Source organism: Penicillium expansum (genome assembly GCF_000769745.1).
Source record: "Penicillium expansum strain MD-8 chromosome Unknown contig284, whole genome shotgun sequence".
NCBI lineage: Eukaryota > Fungi > Ascomycota > Eurotiomycetes > Eurotiales > Aspergillaceae > Penicillium > Penicillium expansum.
This window is the reverse complement of record NW_015971188.1, coordinates 1-17,523: the sequence shown is the minus strand read 5'-3', so window position 1 is coordinate 17,523 and position 17,523 is coordinate 1. Positions and strand designations below refer to the sequence as shown.

Below are 17,523 nucleotides of genomic sequence, written 5' to 3'. Positions count from 1 at the left end.
TGACTGCTATATTTGGCCACTACCAATCTGGTGTGGGGATCGGCATAGATCTGAGTGGATCAGGTTGGGACCTGAACGACCACATGGCAATCCTCAGGGGCATGCTCAGTTTTACTCGATCAAAAGCGGCAAGAAGTGAGCACTAAAATGGAAGAGAAAAGCAAACAAGAAAACATTATGGCATGGGCTGATATGAGGCTGATATGACAGATGAAGTTTGTCCTTTGTCCTTCATGAATCGGCAATGTGGGAAGAATCAGAAGAAGGGGCAAAGAGATGTTGTCACGGCCCAACTGCGCAAATTCCAAAAGAGGCTCTATTGTATGGAATGCGATGCCATCCCTTGAGGTGTGAATACACGGCCGTATCCGACTTCATACGTGGGCAGGGGGGTCGTCGTCTGAAGACTCCGATCTTAACGAGCATCAAAAGGCGAAGATGTGTCTAGCAAGTTCGGGTTCAAGGCCAGGCCCTTACCGAACTGACCGGACCATCAAGACATGCAATAGACTATGGAAAAGCCGAAATCCCCAGATTTGAGCTTTTTGTGCATCCATATGACTGTCCGATATTTGTCTACCCATGCACACACTTGTCTTTGTCCTGCCCACGTCCTTTCTGAGAAATGGGAAGTTTGCTGGTAAGCCAACTCCTCATCTCCGGAATCACTCTCACAAACCTAAATTTACCAAGGTGCTATATTGCTTCTCCGAAATTTTTAACCGTCATAGTCATGAGCAATGGCATTTCTACTTTTAGTGCCCCGGGGATGAGTCTATTCTAAGCTTGATGTCCCGAAAACACATGCTGACCGACGAACGAAGTGCACATGACCATGAGCACAACCATGGGTGTTACCTCCGAGATTGTATCTGCATTGACATGTACTTTGAACACTCGAGTCTCCAGTCTAGACAAGATTGCATGTTACGGTCTACAAGACATGTGTGTATAACAGTCAAGGCTACAAAAGATCAGACAAGAAGACTTGATCACAAGCAAGTGCTTCCTATCATATACGAGCGCAAGAGTTACGGGTCGTACATTCTGGTTGCATGAACTTAAGAGTGGCAAAAACAAGCATATAAGCCCTGGAGGCTAAGTTCATGTCGATGCCGGTCCCGGGTCTGTCGACAAACTTTAATTGGTTGACATCCCTGAACCGGGAAAGTACATAAAACCATCGGGGATATTTCATAAAACGCATCTTCCACGATTTTACCACATGGTCAGTTAAATCCCCGACCTTCAGGATCCAATGGAAAAGGGTAACATGGCGCAAGAGCGTGGCAACGACGTTGATACCAAAACACCCGAGGACCCGCCAAGCCCGCATGGAGATACGCGTCTAGAAGGGTATTCCCAGTTTACAGTGGCTCAGAAGCGGGCTATTGTTGCCATGGGATCCCTGGCTAGTTTCTTCTCACCCTTGTCTTCGAGCATCTATCTACCCGCCTTGAACACTATCGCGAACTCCCTGCACATCTCCGTCTCTCAGGTGAACTTGACAGTCACTACCTATCTGGTAAGTCAACGAAAACAACACTCCTGTCAAAAGTATGCGCAACTGACCGGGTTTCTTATTCAAAGATTATGCAGGGAGTGGCACCCATGTTCATCGCAGGCTTCTCTGACACCGCAGGCCGCCGTCCTGCTTACCTCATTTGCTTCACAATTTACCTTGCAGCCAACCTGGGACTAGCTCTCCAAAATAGCTATGCCGCCCTCCTTGTCCTCAGATGTCTCCAGAGCGCAGGCAGTAGCGGGACTGTGGCCCTGGCAAACGGTTTGGTCGGAGACATGATCACGTCCGCTGAGCGAGGTTCATACATCGCCTTCGCTTCAGTCGGAAGTATGTTAGGCCCCTCTCTGTCACCAATCATTGGCGGCCTTCTCAGTCAGTACACCAATTGGCATTGGATCTTCTGGTTTCTGCTCATATTCGGCGGTGTGTTCTTCCTCATCCTCGGTCTATTCTTGCCGGAGACCTGTCGCAAAGTCGTTGGAGATGGGTCCATCCCACCGCCTCCTTTGAATAACTCTGTGGCAGATATTATCCGGCATCGCACGCGCAAACAGAAGGGCCTTGTGCCTGACCCAGACAAGGAAGCTGAGGTACGGAAGAACTACTCTCTCCGTTTCCCATCACCTGTCCCGACTATGAAGGTCGTCCTAGATATCGAGACGTCGATCATCCTACTCACCACAGGACTGCTGTTTGCTAGTTTCTATGCTGTCATGACTGGTGCGTCGACCTCCTTCCACAAGATTTATCATTTCAACGACCTTCATGCTTCGTTGATGTACCTCCCCATCGGTGGAGGAGGGGTGCTGTCAGCCTTCACGACTGGCCGGCTGGTTGACTGGAACTACCGCCGCCATGCAAAACGTGCCGGTCTCACTGTCGCCAAGAATGTGCGTGTGGACATCCGCAACTTCAACATCGAGCGCGCGAGACTGGAAGTCGCACTCCCGCTTTACTATGTTAGTAATCTGTCGATGCTGACCTACGGCTGGGTGTTGGGTCACAAGGTCCACCTTGCTGCTCCTATAATTATTTTGTTCATTGCCGGATGGTCGATCATTGGCACCTCACAGGTCCTGAATGCTTTGATGGTTGACCTCTGGCCGGGGAAGTCAGCGGCCGCGACTGCAGCAAACAATCTATTCCGGTGTGAGCTCGGTGCCGCGGCGTCAGCTGCGATCAGCCCTATGAGCTCTGCCATGGGCGATGGCTGGGCATACACCACGCTTGCTTTGATCTCCATTGCTGTTTCTCCTTGCTTGTGGATAGTGGCCCGTGATGGGATCAAGTGGCGACAGAAGAGAAATCAAAAGGAGGAGGAGAAATCTTCTTGTGGGTAGGACTAAATCTGCCTTGATATGCATCGCACGAGCTCATGAATTCACGAACTCGGTCTAGAGGATACACCTGGGATATGGCTTTGAAATTCTTTTCTGAATTCCTTGATTACCTACGAATGAATATTGCTTAAACTTCGCTTTCATCGGGAAGCCTTCTTCATCTATGCCATCTAGCTTTGTATCAGTCCAATACCTGCTCCCAGGGCTTAGTATTGCCATGTATAGATACCTTTCAGCCAGGAGTACACACATGTTTGATCCGAAATTCATTCGGGATGGGCCCTTTCTCTTCCAGCACATTTGTACAGCGCAGGGACGGGTGGTGTAACATGCAAGGATATAGAAAACAATCTGTGAAAAATCAAAGGCTGGTTGAATAAGACCGCGAAGCAGAAGAATGCTTGAATATCGTTATTATATCCTAGTACCCGGTTCACATGCGACCCACCACTCTTAAAGGGTGGATGCTCATATAAAGGTCAAGCCCTGCGGAGTGTTGTGGGCTGTGTTGGGTATAATCCACTGTATTTGTCTATCTAGTGCCCGGTTATAACCGCGGCGGAGACCGCCGAGAATCCTTGCCGATAAAAATGGTCCGCGGGTAGGCAAAGGATTCTCTGGGGAATCTCCGCTAACTCCTCCAGTCCCTAGGAAGTGACTTAGCAAATAGCGATTCCCGGAGTAGTCCTCTCCAGACCGGGAACAGATAGATGGTGCAAGGAACCCCTAGTCAAACTACCAATATTGGGGGTTCACCATACAGAGGAGACTTTGGCAACAAACGCAGGTGCTATCAAATGTTCCTTTCCCCTAGCATCGTAACGTATTCAATCATAATGTTTGGGCGGTTCCTATGTCCAATATTCTGCACTGCAGAATCATCGGAATCGGCTCCCGATATCCCCCGGTATGTTGCCGGCCCGTGTTCACCGCCTTACCAATACGGGTCAGCTTCGCGGCCATAATCCATGGTAGGCGGTGAAGCCAAGCAATACCGCAAAAGCTCAGTCATTTCCCGTACTCGAATCCACCCACCCTATTTGCGCACTCTCAACAACTTCAATCCGCTCGTGTCGAGGATTGCATTTATATCTAAAGACCACTAGTCTTTTTTGTTCCTTCTTTCGTTATGTTCCGCGCCGTCTTGCCCCGGGCTACGCCCCGGTCTGCCCTCCGCCATGCCGGCCCCAAGGCTGTTCCCAACAATTTTGCTACTCCCATGATCTTCATTGGCCACTCAAAACGTGGTTTCGCATCTGAAGCCGGTAAGTCGATGCTTACATCGCTATCACAGAGGTCCCGGAGAGGTTCTCTTTACTTCCCGTATGCGATTGCTGATTTCCGCTTTCCCGGGCAATAGGTGATCACGACTTGGTCATCATCGGTGGTGGTGTCGCCGGTTACGTTGCCGCTATCAAGGCCGGTCAAGAGGGTCTCAAGGTACGAACTTCTTCTTGTCTAGGCTTTCCGGCTTTTTATTAGGTCGTTCTTGCCGCTTCAATCCGCATACTAACTAAACACCCTGGCAGACCGCGTGTATCGAGAAGCGCGGAACCCTCGGCGGTACCTGCTTGAACGTTGGCTGCATCCCCTCTAAGTCTCTCCTCAACAACTCCCATCTCTACCACCAGATCCTTCACGACACCAAGAAGCGCGGTATCGAGGTCGGCGATGTCAAGCTCAACCTTACCCAGATGATGAAGGCCAAGGACACATCCGTTGAAGGTCTGACCAAGGGTGTTGAGTTCCTGCTCAAGAAGAACGGCGTCGACTACGTCAAGGGTGCCGGTTCTTTCGTTGATGCCAACACCATCAAGGTCGCCCTCAACGACGGTGGTGAGCAAATCCTTCGCGCTAAGAACATCATCATCGCCACCGGCTCCGAAGCCACCGGTTTCCCCGGCTTGAACATCGACGAGAAGCGCATCATCACAAGCACTGGTGCTCTCGCTCTCACTGAGGTCCCCAAGAAGATGACCGTCATCGGCGGTGGCATTATCGGTCTTGAGATGGTACGTATTGACTACAGAATGAGTTTCGAATGCTGGATCGTGTTAACATTCTATCATGATATTAGGCTTCCGTCTGGTCCCGTCTCGGTGCTGAGGTCACTGTTGTTGAGTTCCTCGGCCAGATCGGTGGCCCCGGCATGGACGCCGAGATCGCTAAGCAGGCCCAGAAGATCCTGGGTAAGCAGGGTATTAAGTTCAAGACCGGCACCAAGGTCGTCTCCGGTGATGACAGCGGTGCTACCATCGCCCTTAACATTGAGTCCGCCAAGGGTGGCAAGGAGGAGGTTCTGAACTCCGACGTTGTCTTGGTCGCTATTGGCCGTCGCCCCTACACCGAGGGCCTGAACTTGGAGCAGGTCGGAATCGAGAAGGATGACCGTGGCCGTCTGGTCATCGACCAGGAGTACCGCACCAAGCTCCCTCACGTCCGTGTCGTCGGTGACTGCACCTTCGGTCCCATGCTGGCTCACAAGGCTGAGGAGGAGGCCGTTGCCGCCATCGAATACATCAAGACTGGCTACGGCCACGTCAACTACGCCGCCATCCCCAGCGTTATGTACACTCATCCCGAGGTCGCCTGGGTTGGCCAGAACGAGGCCGAGATCAAGGCCTCCGGTGTCAAGTACCGTGTCGGTACCTTCCCCTTCAGCGCCAACTCCCGCGCCAAGACCAACCTCGACACCGAGGGTGTTGTTAAGTTCATCGCCGATGCCGAGACCGACCGCATTCTCGGTGTTCACATCATCGGCCCCGGCGCCGGTGAGATGATCGCTGAGGCCACCCTCGCCATCGAGTACGGTGCTTCCTCCGAGGACATTGCCCGCACTTGCCACGCCCACCCCACCCTCTCCGAGGCCTTCAAGGAGGCTGCCATGGCCACCTACTCGAAGCCCATTCACTTCTAAACCTCCCCAGATCTCATATATCCTCTCACCATGTACCACTTTTAGCTAACCTAGACTAGCTCGGCTAGCAAAATACATCATTCATGTAATCTTCTCCTTATTTTGCGAAATACACATGCTGCACAACTTAAAAAGAACCGTTGCAATCCAATATAATAAACACGCTCCTAGGTGGAGAAATCAAATATACTCACCTCTAACCCGATATCTTTTACAGGCTAATTTACTTCCGCAAACTTGCTTACTGCAGAATTATAGCATGTGAAGGTTTGGTTGCTTATCCCGGTTCTTACAAAGTAGGGAATTATTGGAATTCCATCCATCCACCATCTATATATCAATGTATGCATTTATGTGTACATTCATGTCCTTCTTTGTTTCCGTTCCCTTTTCTTCTCCAAACATTCAAGCAACAGTAGCCTTCAAAAACACCTCTCGGATCTCCTTGAGACCCTTCTTCTCTGCCAACAACAACCCAAGCAAAACCCTCGACTGCTGGGGATTGAACATCCCACTAGCAATCTTAGTTTCCGCGTTCGCTCCGGTTAAATCGGCAGTGGGGACTTCGCCGTTCACAGTGCGGTGCGACAACACGACAGGGATCCTGTGCTTCGCACCAATGTCATTGATAGCAGAAGCGAATTCTGTGGAAACACCACCTGCGCCCTCGCCAGCAATCTATCTTAAAATTAGCCCTGCACTGCTGGACATATTTGGATCTCAAAAACGGGGGCAAGTAACATACCACGATACCCTTGGCTCCATTTTTCACCGCACTGTAAATCGAATCAACCTGCATATCCTCATAGGCATATAGGATATCCACACGAGGCACCGCATCCACATCGGACACATCAACTACATGCTTAGCATTTGCCTGCACAGCCGGGTAGTAGAAGTACGGTTTATTCGACACAATGAACCCCAGGCTTCCCTGCTCATATGCCTTGAAGGTATCCATGGTATTCGCATTGGTCTTGGTTGCGAAGAGAGCCGAGACAATGCGGTCATTCACAACCACTAATGCTCCGCGGTCCCGAGAGTTCTTGTCTGCGGCGACGGTCACTCCCTGGAGGAGGTTCATGGGTCCATCCGCTGAGAGAGCGGTAGAGGGCCGCATCGAGCCGACGAATACAATTGGCTTGCCGCAGTTTACTGTAGCGTCGATGAAGAATGCGGACTCTTCGAGAGTGTCTGTCCCGTGGGTGATCACGGCTCCGGACATGGTTGGATCATCACAAACTTGTGTCTGGAGTGTGTGGGTCAGGTTTAACAGGAGGGATGAGGAGATGTCGCCGCTGTTGACGTTATGTGCCTGGACGGCTGCGATGTTGGCAACATTGAAGATATCTGGTATTCCGGAGAGCATAGTGTTGATTCCTAGGGCGCCGGATTTGTAACCTGCCGTTGCGGTTTTGTCGTCGCTTGTGCCGGCGATGGTACCCCCTAGTCTTTTGGGTTAGGGAATATTGTGCTGTGTGTATTTATCATGTCATATGTTATTTATACTTACCAGTGGCTAGGATAGTGATATTGGGAAGAGAATTGTCGAAGTGATTGAATGTCAAGCCGTTGGAGTTGGTATAGGATGTGTTGGCTGCCCGGGGATAGATCAAAGGAGATGCATAGCTTGTAATTGCTAGAGCTGAAAATGCGAGTGTCTGAAGAGTGGACCCCATTTTGATTCTTCTTCTGCACTCGAGTCAAGTGAAATAGAAATATGGGATATATAGTAAAGATGTGATTGAGACCGGCATGGTCACGGTTTATATATATTGGCGGAGTCTGAGGTACGCCATTCATCATCCGCTTGCTAAGGCTCCGATGCCAAATTCGACCAACTTCTCGAATTTAGGTTACTTGGCAATATCATCACCAGAGTTTGGATTTACCCGTGGACGTCCGAATATGCAGTGTACTCTGTCCTTGCCATGTAACCCGACCCCCTGTGGGTGTCTCCACAGCTCCTCAACAATGTACTTTTTGTTCGGGATTAGCACATTAGAAGATATATGTGATACCTCGTCAGTGTCTCTACACTTGAAACGGTTAGCATAATGAATAATCCTACGCCCACTATTAGAATCTCGTGTATCTGAAAAGATATATCTTCTATAATGAATACTTCTTGAAGAGGGATGGCATAGATATAGCGCGGTCAATTTTCGGAGGCTGTTTGAAACCCCTTTTAACCCTTTATGCTATAGCACCATACTAATGCCAATTTCAGAAGTAGAAACGGTAATCGTGCCAAGTGCCCAAGACACCTACCAGGTATTGGTAGCTTGGCATTATTACTATGTACATATGCACTCCGTAGAAAGGTACATGAAAGTGGAGGAGAATTGGAGAAGGTTAGTTGGGGTAAAATCGCGCAGATCGTCGCAAATCCTGCGATTGAACTACAACATAGTACTATGTTCCATATCTATCTGGGTTTATTCAATGATGATTAGTAGATATCAGACAAGTACGAATATGGTTCATTTTGTTTGCTATGCCTTGTTACTCTAATAAATTCCGAAGCCTGGGTACTATATTTTCATATCAGCTCTGTTCTTCTGTATATATTTACTTCATCTAGTCCTCTACTGCTGTCTCGTACATGCTCCACCTGCAATCAGAAAAAGTGTCGATATTGACTAACATTATTAAATCTATTATTGGCAGTGATCAACTTCAGTATTCTAACGTCTCACCCTAGGAGTGTGGCTCGGCCCATGCCTAGAAGAATCAGACCATGAGTGCGGAAGGCAGCCGAGCGTTTCAGTCGATTTTCGGTTGTGACGTGCGTACTCCAAAAATGATCAGTATACATCTTGGCGGCTGAATTATGGGCCGTAATTCCACCAACTGTTTCATTCTGGAGATTTCTTCCTCGTCCGACGGCACTAGAACTGTATATAAAGAAACTATATCCACATACAAAAAAAGAAACTCCGATAGGGGGAATCGAACCCCCGGCTGCCGTGTGAGAGACGGCGATGTTAGCCACTACACCATATCGGATATTGGATAACGTTTGCTTCAGATTTAGCCTACACCACTTTAGTTTCGTGTACTTTTGTCATTATGCCTCCTGTGTAGTTATATATATTCCCTGCTCCCCCCTCCACTAAACAACCTAGGTATTTTTTTTTTTTTTCGCCCTTGTCCCCTGATTATCCATTGGCCTTGCAGGTGAGGTATTTTTGCTATTGATCCGGATCACCGAGCTCTGCCACTCTGCTACCCCCATTTCTCTAGCCCAGATTCCGTACCCTCGTTGGCTGGTCGGCGTGACATGAATCCCCCGCGTCCTCTGGATAGACTTCCTCCATTAGCCCCGACAGCAGCACTTAAGATGGGAAGATGAGCTGCGCCTTGTGACACTAATCTGATTAACTATGATGATATGATAGTTGATAGTAAGATTGATAGATGATGAATCTTGTTGATTGATTTCTGAGGAAAAAGCTATCTATTTAACTTGGAGGTATGACAAAGGTGAATAAAGAGTAGAATCAGCAGTAAACGCTACTCTGTTTGCTCATCATGATCTGTTAATTTGTTGCCTGATATGTCAACCGGTCAGCTGCGACTTCACCGCTGCATGTGCGCATACCTTTCGTTCTACGGCCTTGGAAGACTTCTCCCGGACATACAGAGACTGGAGATGCACTCGTCCTAGACATGCCCGCACCCAGCGAGTCTCAAACAGCCTCACAATCATCTATTGCTCTGAGTATATCCAACAGCCCCGACAATATCCTATCGTGCATCATGGGTCCATCCTTTCTGGTAACAAAGTCATCAAATCAGCACGTTATCGCGACGAAATTAGCCAAAATATAAAGCCATTGTTATTGAAATGGAGGTAGCAGCTATGATGAATGCCCTGTCTGTGGCTGTAATTCGAGGAATTAGCGATTTTGGCGATTCCCAAAAGAATAACACATGGCAACTCTACGCGTCCGCAACAGCAGCAGCTTACACTAAGAGCTACTCAAAACTATTCGTCCTCTCCAACCTGTTAGTGGTAAATGAATTTGGATTGTGTGAGGAATACCCATTTATGGACTTTAGGACATCCACGAAGGAGGCCTGATACGACTGAATTGAGCCATAGCTGTCTTTTGGACATCCTAGAGGATCGATTCAGACGATTGAACATCAATAATTATTGGAGAAATTCCATTGTGGATTTTGCCTACCTATTGGTGCTTCCTGCCGTTTCGTCTTAGGCTCTGTGCCATGGTTCGACTGGCAAGCCAAGGTCAATCGACCTGGTAATGACAACTAGTTGCAGACGATGGGCAGGAGATGGGCAGACGAGTAACCCCCTAAAAATAAGAACAGCGACTTTGCGTTGTGGCTGTTGGATCAAGTGGATGAGTGTGCAAGTCATTCTTGCGGTGGTCGTATGTTCTAGACTTTCATATAGATTAAATTATATCCTTGTTTTGCAATGTTCATACTGTAGTTAGTCAGGCGTAAACTTTTTTCTCTACATCCTAAAATCGTGTTTTTAAGCGGAGAGAGAGAGTTAGAAGTATTAGGATTCTAAGTATAAAATCCCATGTTATACTTAAAGTCGGAGTGAGATGTCCCACCGATGTACAATTGGTTATCACCAATGAGGGACATACTTCGACCAGCTTACTATCTGGAAAGCATCCTCTGGTAATCTTAGCCCAACAAGATCCTCCACCAAGATATATGCCCGAGATAAACAATATGCAACACAAAAAAGGATATTTGGGAGAATTATTCTCAAAGGAAGGGTCAAGTCTGGATCTCGACCGGGGTGAATATTTCTCAATTTCCATGCAAGTCGAGGGAGTTGCTGTTTGGGTGGGTATTCAAAGAGGCCAGTCTTTTCCAACCACTTAGGAGGAATGACCGTATCAGAATACCAGATACTAAATCCGCCGGCAGCACCAAAGACGACCTGATAGACTGCTGCAATGCGCCAGAGAAGCCCTTCCGTGGGAGTAGGAAATTCGAAATTCCAAGAAAATACGAATATACAAGAAAAAAGTGCCCAGAATGGAGCTGCAATGCCCCCCCCTTGGCCCCATTAGGACGCAGGAAGGTATCGGAAGGGAAATGATCGTAAGGCTTAGTGCTCGGTCGGGCGAAGATTGGAATGTGCAGATAGTGCAGGATCTGAACATAATAACGCCACACGCGACTAGTGGCCCATTCATCGCGCGAAAGAAAACTGAGTGGTGTCTGGTACCATCTTTCTTCAGGGTATGGATGATATCTTGAGCGAATAGCAGTAATAGGGGTGTTTGTAGTTAGGATAATGGCTCGTGAAATGTCCTTGGGTTTATCCTTCCAGAAGAACGATGTGCTGAAGAAAATTAGAATGAAAGATAGAGTAGTAAGCTCGAGAGTGGTCAAAAAAAGATGTTGGGCTAGACGAATAATACAGTTGATTAAAAACCAAGCTGCTTGCAATACTGCGATCACTCTAAAATGAGATTAGAAATGAACTTGCTATCATATCGTAAGCTACACATGAGCAGGAGTTTGGAAAGTTAGAGAGAGAGTCAAGTGGCCTCAGAACTTTTCACTATCTAGGAAATCACAAATAAGGGAGAATAAGATTACTCACATTGCCATGCCTTCAGATTTACTTTTATCTTGGATGTCCTCGACAGCTAACTCTGAATAAACTATGAACCCATCTTTGATCAACCAGAATAGCTGCTCGGCGTCAATTGGAAACATTTCGCTTCCAGGACATTCAAGGAGAAATCCACCCATGTCAGCGAAGAATGCATGAGTTATAGTCCAGTTCTCGTATCCTGCCTCGCGGAATCTCTACCTAGACTGTTAAGAAGCCAACTTATATCCGGGAGAATGTTATACATACCTTGACTGAAGCCCGAGCGGATGACCACTGCCCAAGAGCAATGGGTAGCAAAAATTCTGGTCCAAGAAGACCGACCAAAAAGAGATTTATCTTTCTCATCTCTTTCTTTAATCTACCTGCCGATCTTGGAGGAATGTTAGGATAAACAGAAGACCAACAACAGAGGGTGATGATCAGGACGCAAGTTGAGAGGATAGCCCATGTTCCTCTTTGGCCGGGCTCGTCGACCCAGCGAGCATGGTCTGCTGTGCTGTTGGATATCATTAAGTAGTATGTGAAAGCTCAAAATTTCAGCTAGCAGGTAACAGGGAGAGGTAATGCATAATTAAGATACTCTCAAGCCGGCAACCTTCAAATCCGCACACTGAGGCTCAGATGCCCACTGGGACAGGTTGGGCATTCGGCCTCGGCCTATCAGGGGTTATGGCTTAGCGCCTACTTATGTTTGACTTGCAGCTACACATATTGCGTTTTCTATTTTTGGAAGATAGTTTGTACTTTAGTGTCCTGGGTTTTTTATTGCTGAGCATTTTTGTGTGCACAAAGGACTGGCCAAATGCTCAACTTTGAATTCGGAATAGGCATGTCGGGCGAAGCCAGACAAAGTTGCAACAGAGACAGAGTGAATGTATTGGTGGCTGCACTCAGCTGAAGTGAAGGATAATACTATATCATTGGCTAGTATACCAGCACTTGGACCACTAGTCTACCTGGCGTATGCACATAGCCACCTTATGTGCAAATCAAACGATGGCGAGTGTGTCCTGTACCCTTTGGACGATCTCACATGAACGAATAATTCTGCCAAAATTTTGTTGCTGCTCTAAGGCTGTGTCCATTCATATAAAATTAAGCTACTAAATGATAAGGTTAAAGCCGTACAGTGCGTGTTTAGTTGATTCTAATTCTTGATTTCAGACTTTCGCAAATAGAGAAGAATTTATTTTCAGCCTCATTGTTGCTGAAATGAAGGGGGGTGAGCTGGCTTATGCATGCAAGACACAGGGTTACTTTGCAACGTGTTCTGGGCTGTACGGCCGCCCCGCACGTGAGGTGAATGATCTTTCACATGTATAGCCAATTGAATGTCTTCTGTGAGATATGCGTCTTATCAGGGCGGCCTAGGCCTTGCTGAATCGAGCGAGCCCTCTCACAGCAAACGCCTTTTCAGCTAATCTGCCAACGCAACAATATCCCTGTTAACGTGCGACATCATCAACACAGGCTGTAGCCACAGCGACGTGGCGAACACTGAATTCACCTCCTGGCCGTTCAATAGTATCCGCACTCCTACAATAATAACCCTTTTCTTTACATATAAACTACATTTATGGCACACAGAATTACATGATAGGAAAACTAAGTAGTTCTATGCCTCCAAACCCATAACAAGCAATATAATATGCTAAATTCATTCATCTTGATATCCACAGAGACCGATAAAGCAGCAGAGTATTCATAAGTACAAAGTAGATTAAAATTGACATCTCCATGCTCAGCCTCCATTGGACTTGATTAGAACATTAACACTTGATTCCCATCTTCCCGTGCGAAACTGTAGCCAAAGCTTATTATTTAACGCCTGATGATAAGTATTTGAATTAGAATTGGCGACCAGAGCCTTTCACATAAATTATTGTAAGACTGAGCAGAGCAATGTTCATCAGGGACGAACGGGGTAATCAATCGTCTAAATTACTACAGTACTCGATGAGCATTGTAAACAACACATCATGCATGCCAAGTTGAAACAAAGCGTGGCGGCTGTATATCACATTTCACAAGATTGCTATGGGGGCCTGGTTGCTTACATCGCAGTCACAATTCTAATTAGCCGCTTAGCTTCTTGCCTTATAAGTACTATCAAGCCGATAGTGATTTCATTCCTAATAACCCACAATACTTTAAATCTTTTTTTGGAAATCTCGTTTCGACTACGATTCTCATTCCATTGCGACCGTCGTGCTATAGGCATCTCTGAAGACAAAATGGCAGACAGTTCGACGGGCCAACTCCCGTCATTCAAATCTCCGGCTGACGTAAAGACCTACTATCTTGATACACTTCAAAGAAAGCCATCGAGAAAGGGAAAGTCTCGGGCATTTCAAAAATGGAAAGAAAATGTTCTCCAGCAAATAGAAGACTTTTTGAAGGATGATTTCGATATCAACTTTTGTGACCGCGAAATATCAACATCACCTTTATGGCAAGCGACAATGGGACTTGAAACTTTCCAAAAGGTTTTGGAAAACACGACAACACTAGTGAACCTCTCCGGGGAGGACGGCAGGACTGCTGTGTTCCTGGCAGTTGAAGAGGATAACCGCGACGTGTTGGAGCGCCTAAGCAAAGCTGGTGCCGAAATTGACTGCATGGATAAGAAAAACCGTACTCCTCTATCGTACGCAGCTGAGCAGGGGTTCCGTGAGACTGTCAAATTTCTTGTCGAGGATAAAAAGGCTGATGTCGATTCAAAAGACTGCGAGCAACTTACTCCACTACAATGGGCGATCGGTAGTGGACGTACCGATGTTATACGATACTTATTGAGGAAGGGGGCCGATGTAAATCACAGGGATGGTCTTGGCAGAACACCATTGCTTATGGCAGTGGGACCAAACTCCAGTCTTTCAAAGTCTCAAAAGGACGAAACCATCAATCTCCTTATGAAACACAAGGCAGATCCTAATTCCGCGGACAATGAAGAAAGCACCGCTCTTGTACTTGCAGTTCGTCACTCAAGTATCACAACTATTCGGCAACTGTTGGCCTCGGAACACTTTACAATTGATGTGAACCAGTACGCAAAAGGTCGAACGGCACTGTCCATAGCAACGGAGCTAGAGCTTGTGGGTATCATGGAACAGCTTATACCAAAGGCAAATGTCAACCTCAGGGATGACAACGAGCTGAAGAGAACACCGATAATTTGGGCCGTTGAGAAAGAAAAAGGCCTTGCGGTGATAAAGCTGCTCCAAATGGGTGGGATCAAAGTGAATAGCTCTAATCCGCAAGGGCGAACTCCCTTTTCGCTGGCCGCAGAAAAGGGGTGGGTTGACATCATGCAGATGCTTTTAAAGAGCAAGGCCGATCCTCATAAAGAGGATAAGAGCGGCCATACAGGCTTTTGGTGGTTCCTAAGAGCTAGATCTGGTCCTCCGGTAATTCACGCTACCCTTGGTCACAAACTCCCAAAGATGTATCGCAGTAGTCTTCCAAAATTGATGGAAGTGCTCGAGCATCTAGAGCCAAATCGGCAAGACTCTGCTGGTCGAACTTGGTTATCTTGGGCTGCTGAGTATGGCGATCAGAAGATTGTCCAATTACTCTTGGCCTATAAGAACACTGATCCAAACTTTCGCGATGGAGTGAAACAAAACGAGAAAGGATTTGCTAGGACTCCAGTGATTTGGGCAGTTGAAAAGCAACACGAAGGTCTAGTGCAATGGATGATTGCAGATAACAAAAATGACCTCTCGCTAAATTATCTGATTCGTGAATTTCGCACTTTAAGAGAGGAACTTGGAACGGACAAGGCATTGCACATCGTCAAAACATTTATCTCTTACGGTGAAGTGGAAGGTCTCGGCTTTATAGGGAGAGAGGACCTAGAGGGGCATACACCTTTGCACCTCGCCTGTTTTCAGGAGAACGAAGAGATCGTGGATGCCTTGTTGGAACACGCATATCCCAATCCCAGGGACTTCACAGGCCGGTCATGCCTACAATACGCTTTGGATCGCGGAAACGAGAGAATTATCAGACGACTTCTTCGATCCATGCCTATCCTGGAATATGTGCAATCAAGTGACTGGTTTTGCATTAAGAAGCAGAACACTTGTTGGGTTCAAGTATACAAACTCAATGACTCAGGAATTGGCTTTGACTGGAAATTGACTGGCAACCTTCGACGCGACCAATTGTTATCAAAAGGATCTCAGAGAATATAGTAGGTAATTCATCCGCAACTTGCCTCTATATCCTGACTTTTCCTCCAGTTTCTGTGAGCAGAGCCTGTGGACTCATGTACCAGCGCTGTTCGATGCCGAGAGTGATATGAAATCCGAAAAAGAGGAATCAAACGATATTCAGTACATCCGAAAAGACTTTTCAGGCTCTATTGTGTCCTGTATATCAATACATTTTCCTCTCCAAGACCGTTTCCTTTCTGGGAAACATGAGATGCGTCAGAGCCCGTGGGGTATTGCATGGATTAGAAGGCCGGAGGCAGAAGACACGGACACTTTCCTAAGCAGTATTTCAGAGGGCAGTTTTCCTACATCGGATAGCCACTTCTTTCGGCTGTTTCTTAGAGATCTCAAGAATCAATGGGCCATTGCTTGCTCAATTGCCAGTGTGAGAATTGAGGAAATAGTGAGTTATCACCATCTAGAAGGCACTACGGAAATTTCTGACTGTTTTGGGATAAACTAGCAAAAGGAACAATTGGAGCAAAGGGGCCGAAAGTCTACATTGATTGATCAACTCGCTGAAAATGCATCGATTCGAATTAATGTCCGGAATTGCTTGAGGTCACATATCAATAGATTAAGTCACCAAGTCAAGACTGATCGATTTTTCACAAAAGATACCCGAACAGAGCTCACTGCTCTTGTTAATGAAATTGGGAATGATGCAACTGGAAGACTAGATGACATGGAACGTGCATCTCGTGAATTGTTGCAAATGGTACGTATGCTCATGAACCACGGTATTTTCAATTTTTGACATTTAGGTTATAGGAACTTGCTTGGGTTTCGAAAAGCGAGGCAGCGAGTATCAAGCGTCTTACTTGGGTTACCGTAAGTGCAGACACAACCCCCCAAATCTGATAGTAGTGATTTGTGGCCTGACGATCTTTCTATCTAGTTCATTTTCCTCCCTCTGATGTTTACCTCTGTGAGAAGTCCTTAAACTAGAGATTATGGATTCAAGTGGGCGTGGGGTCCCGACTAACAAACGGATATAGAGCCTATTTGGAATGAATGTAAATGCACTCCAAAGCAATCCTGATTGGAAATGGTATCTCCTTTTCGGGGCTGTATCTATTCTCCTAACAGGGGGCATATGGCTCATTTTCAGAATTATCACAGTAGGTTCAGCCAGCTGTCAAATAACGTCTATTATTGTGAGCTAACTCTAGCTTATCAGGAATGGAGTGGCAGATGCTGGGATGAGGTTTGGGGAAGATTAATGCAGAGAAAGAGAGACCCATTATTTGCAAATTGCCTAGCTTAACAAAAATTCGATAGCAAGAATATGAGCTCTCTAGTATAACCCCTGAATACTTACAAAGATACAGCAAGGAAAGTGGGAAAGTGATCTGCAGGTGGTTCCTGTATATAGAAAGTAAACTATATCTGTATGAATAACGGGACAGGAAAGGTGTAATTCCGGCTGACATAAAAATATAGTAGAGTTCTATAACTAACTATATTTATAAACTAGAATATAGGTAAAAATCACTTATTTATTTAGATAATTCAGCTCCCTTACAAACGCCAAGACTACGATTTTATACAATATCGCCCCAACCTACGAGCTGGGGTCCGGGTCGAGCTTGAGGAGTTAGACCCCTAGCTCGTTGAAGGTCGGGTTTCGAGCCCGGACCTTGGGACCAAAGTTAGGCTTTGCGGAAGACTACCTATGATAAAGCCGTCGGGCTTTATAATAGACATACAGTAAGATCGGGAAAATCATACACTAAACCTAGTCGGACATATGCCACTACATAGTCCTAATAGATCTATAAAACTGTCTATACGGAATCACCACTACGAAGACTTACAGGACTCAGGGTTCAAACCCCCTTTTGTAGGTGGTTTAGTGCCTAAACGCCTGACTTTAGAACGGCAGAAAAATTAAGATTCCTGAATTA

At 46.7% G+C, this 17,523-nt stretch overlaps 4 protein-coding genes across 4 annotated transcripts; 3 read left to right on the top strand and 1 right to left on the bottom strand.

Annotated features, from left to right (window-relative positions):
* Nucleotides 1-1,258: 1,258 nt before the first annotated feature.
* Nucleotides 1,259-2,865, top strand: PEX2_084920 (MFS transporter; the record flags this gene model as incomplete). Its single annotated transcript, XM_016745762.1, has 2 exons — nucleotides 1,259-1,525; nucleotides 1,591-2,865. 2 exons carry the CDS (start codon nucleotides 1,259-1,261, stop codon nucleotides 2,863-2,865), a joined length of 1,542 nt encoding a protein of 513 aa, XP_016602209.1.
* A 1,129-nt stretch (nucleotides 2,866-3,994) lies between these two features.
* On the top strand, nucleotides 3,995-5,782 carry PEX2_084910 (dihydrolipoyl dehydrogenase; the record flags this gene model as incomplete). The annotated part of the gene is made up of 4 exons (XM_016745761.1): nucleotides 3,995-4,130; nucleotides 4,226-4,305; nucleotides 4,395-4,877; nucleotides 4,943-5,782. 4 exons carry the CDS (start codon nucleotides 3,995-3,997, stop codon nucleotides 5,780-5,782), a joined length of 1,539 nt encoding a protein of 512 aa, XP_016602208.1.
* Nucleotides 5,783-6,187: 405 nt separating this feature from the next.
* Nucleotides 6,188-7,461, bottom strand: PEX2_084900 (asparaginase ahrA; the record flags this gene model as incomplete). The annotated part of the gene is made up of 3 exons (XM_016745760.1): nucleotides 6,188-6,460; nucleotides 6,528-7,228; nucleotides 7,296-7,461. The coding sequence occupies 3 exons, from the start codon at nucleotides 7,459-7,461 to the stop codon at nucleotides 6,188-6,190; spliced, it is 1,140 nt and encodes a 379-aa protein (XP_016602207.1).
* A 6,172-nt stretch (nucleotides 7,462-13,633) lies between these two features.
* Nucleotides 13,634-16,559, top strand: PEX2_084890 (ankyrin repeat domain-containing protein; the record flags this gene model as incomplete). The annotated part of the gene is made up of 5 exons (XM_016745759.1): nucleotides 13,634-15,594; nucleotides 15,644-16,019; nucleotides 16,080-16,334; nucleotides 16,388-16,447; nucleotides 16,515-16,559. 5 exons carry the CDS (start codon nucleotides 13,634-13,636, stop codon nucleotides 16,557-16,559), a joined length of 2,697 nt encoding a protein of 898 aa, XP_016602206.1.
* Between the last annotated feature and the right edge of the window lie 964 nt (nucleotides 16,560-17,523).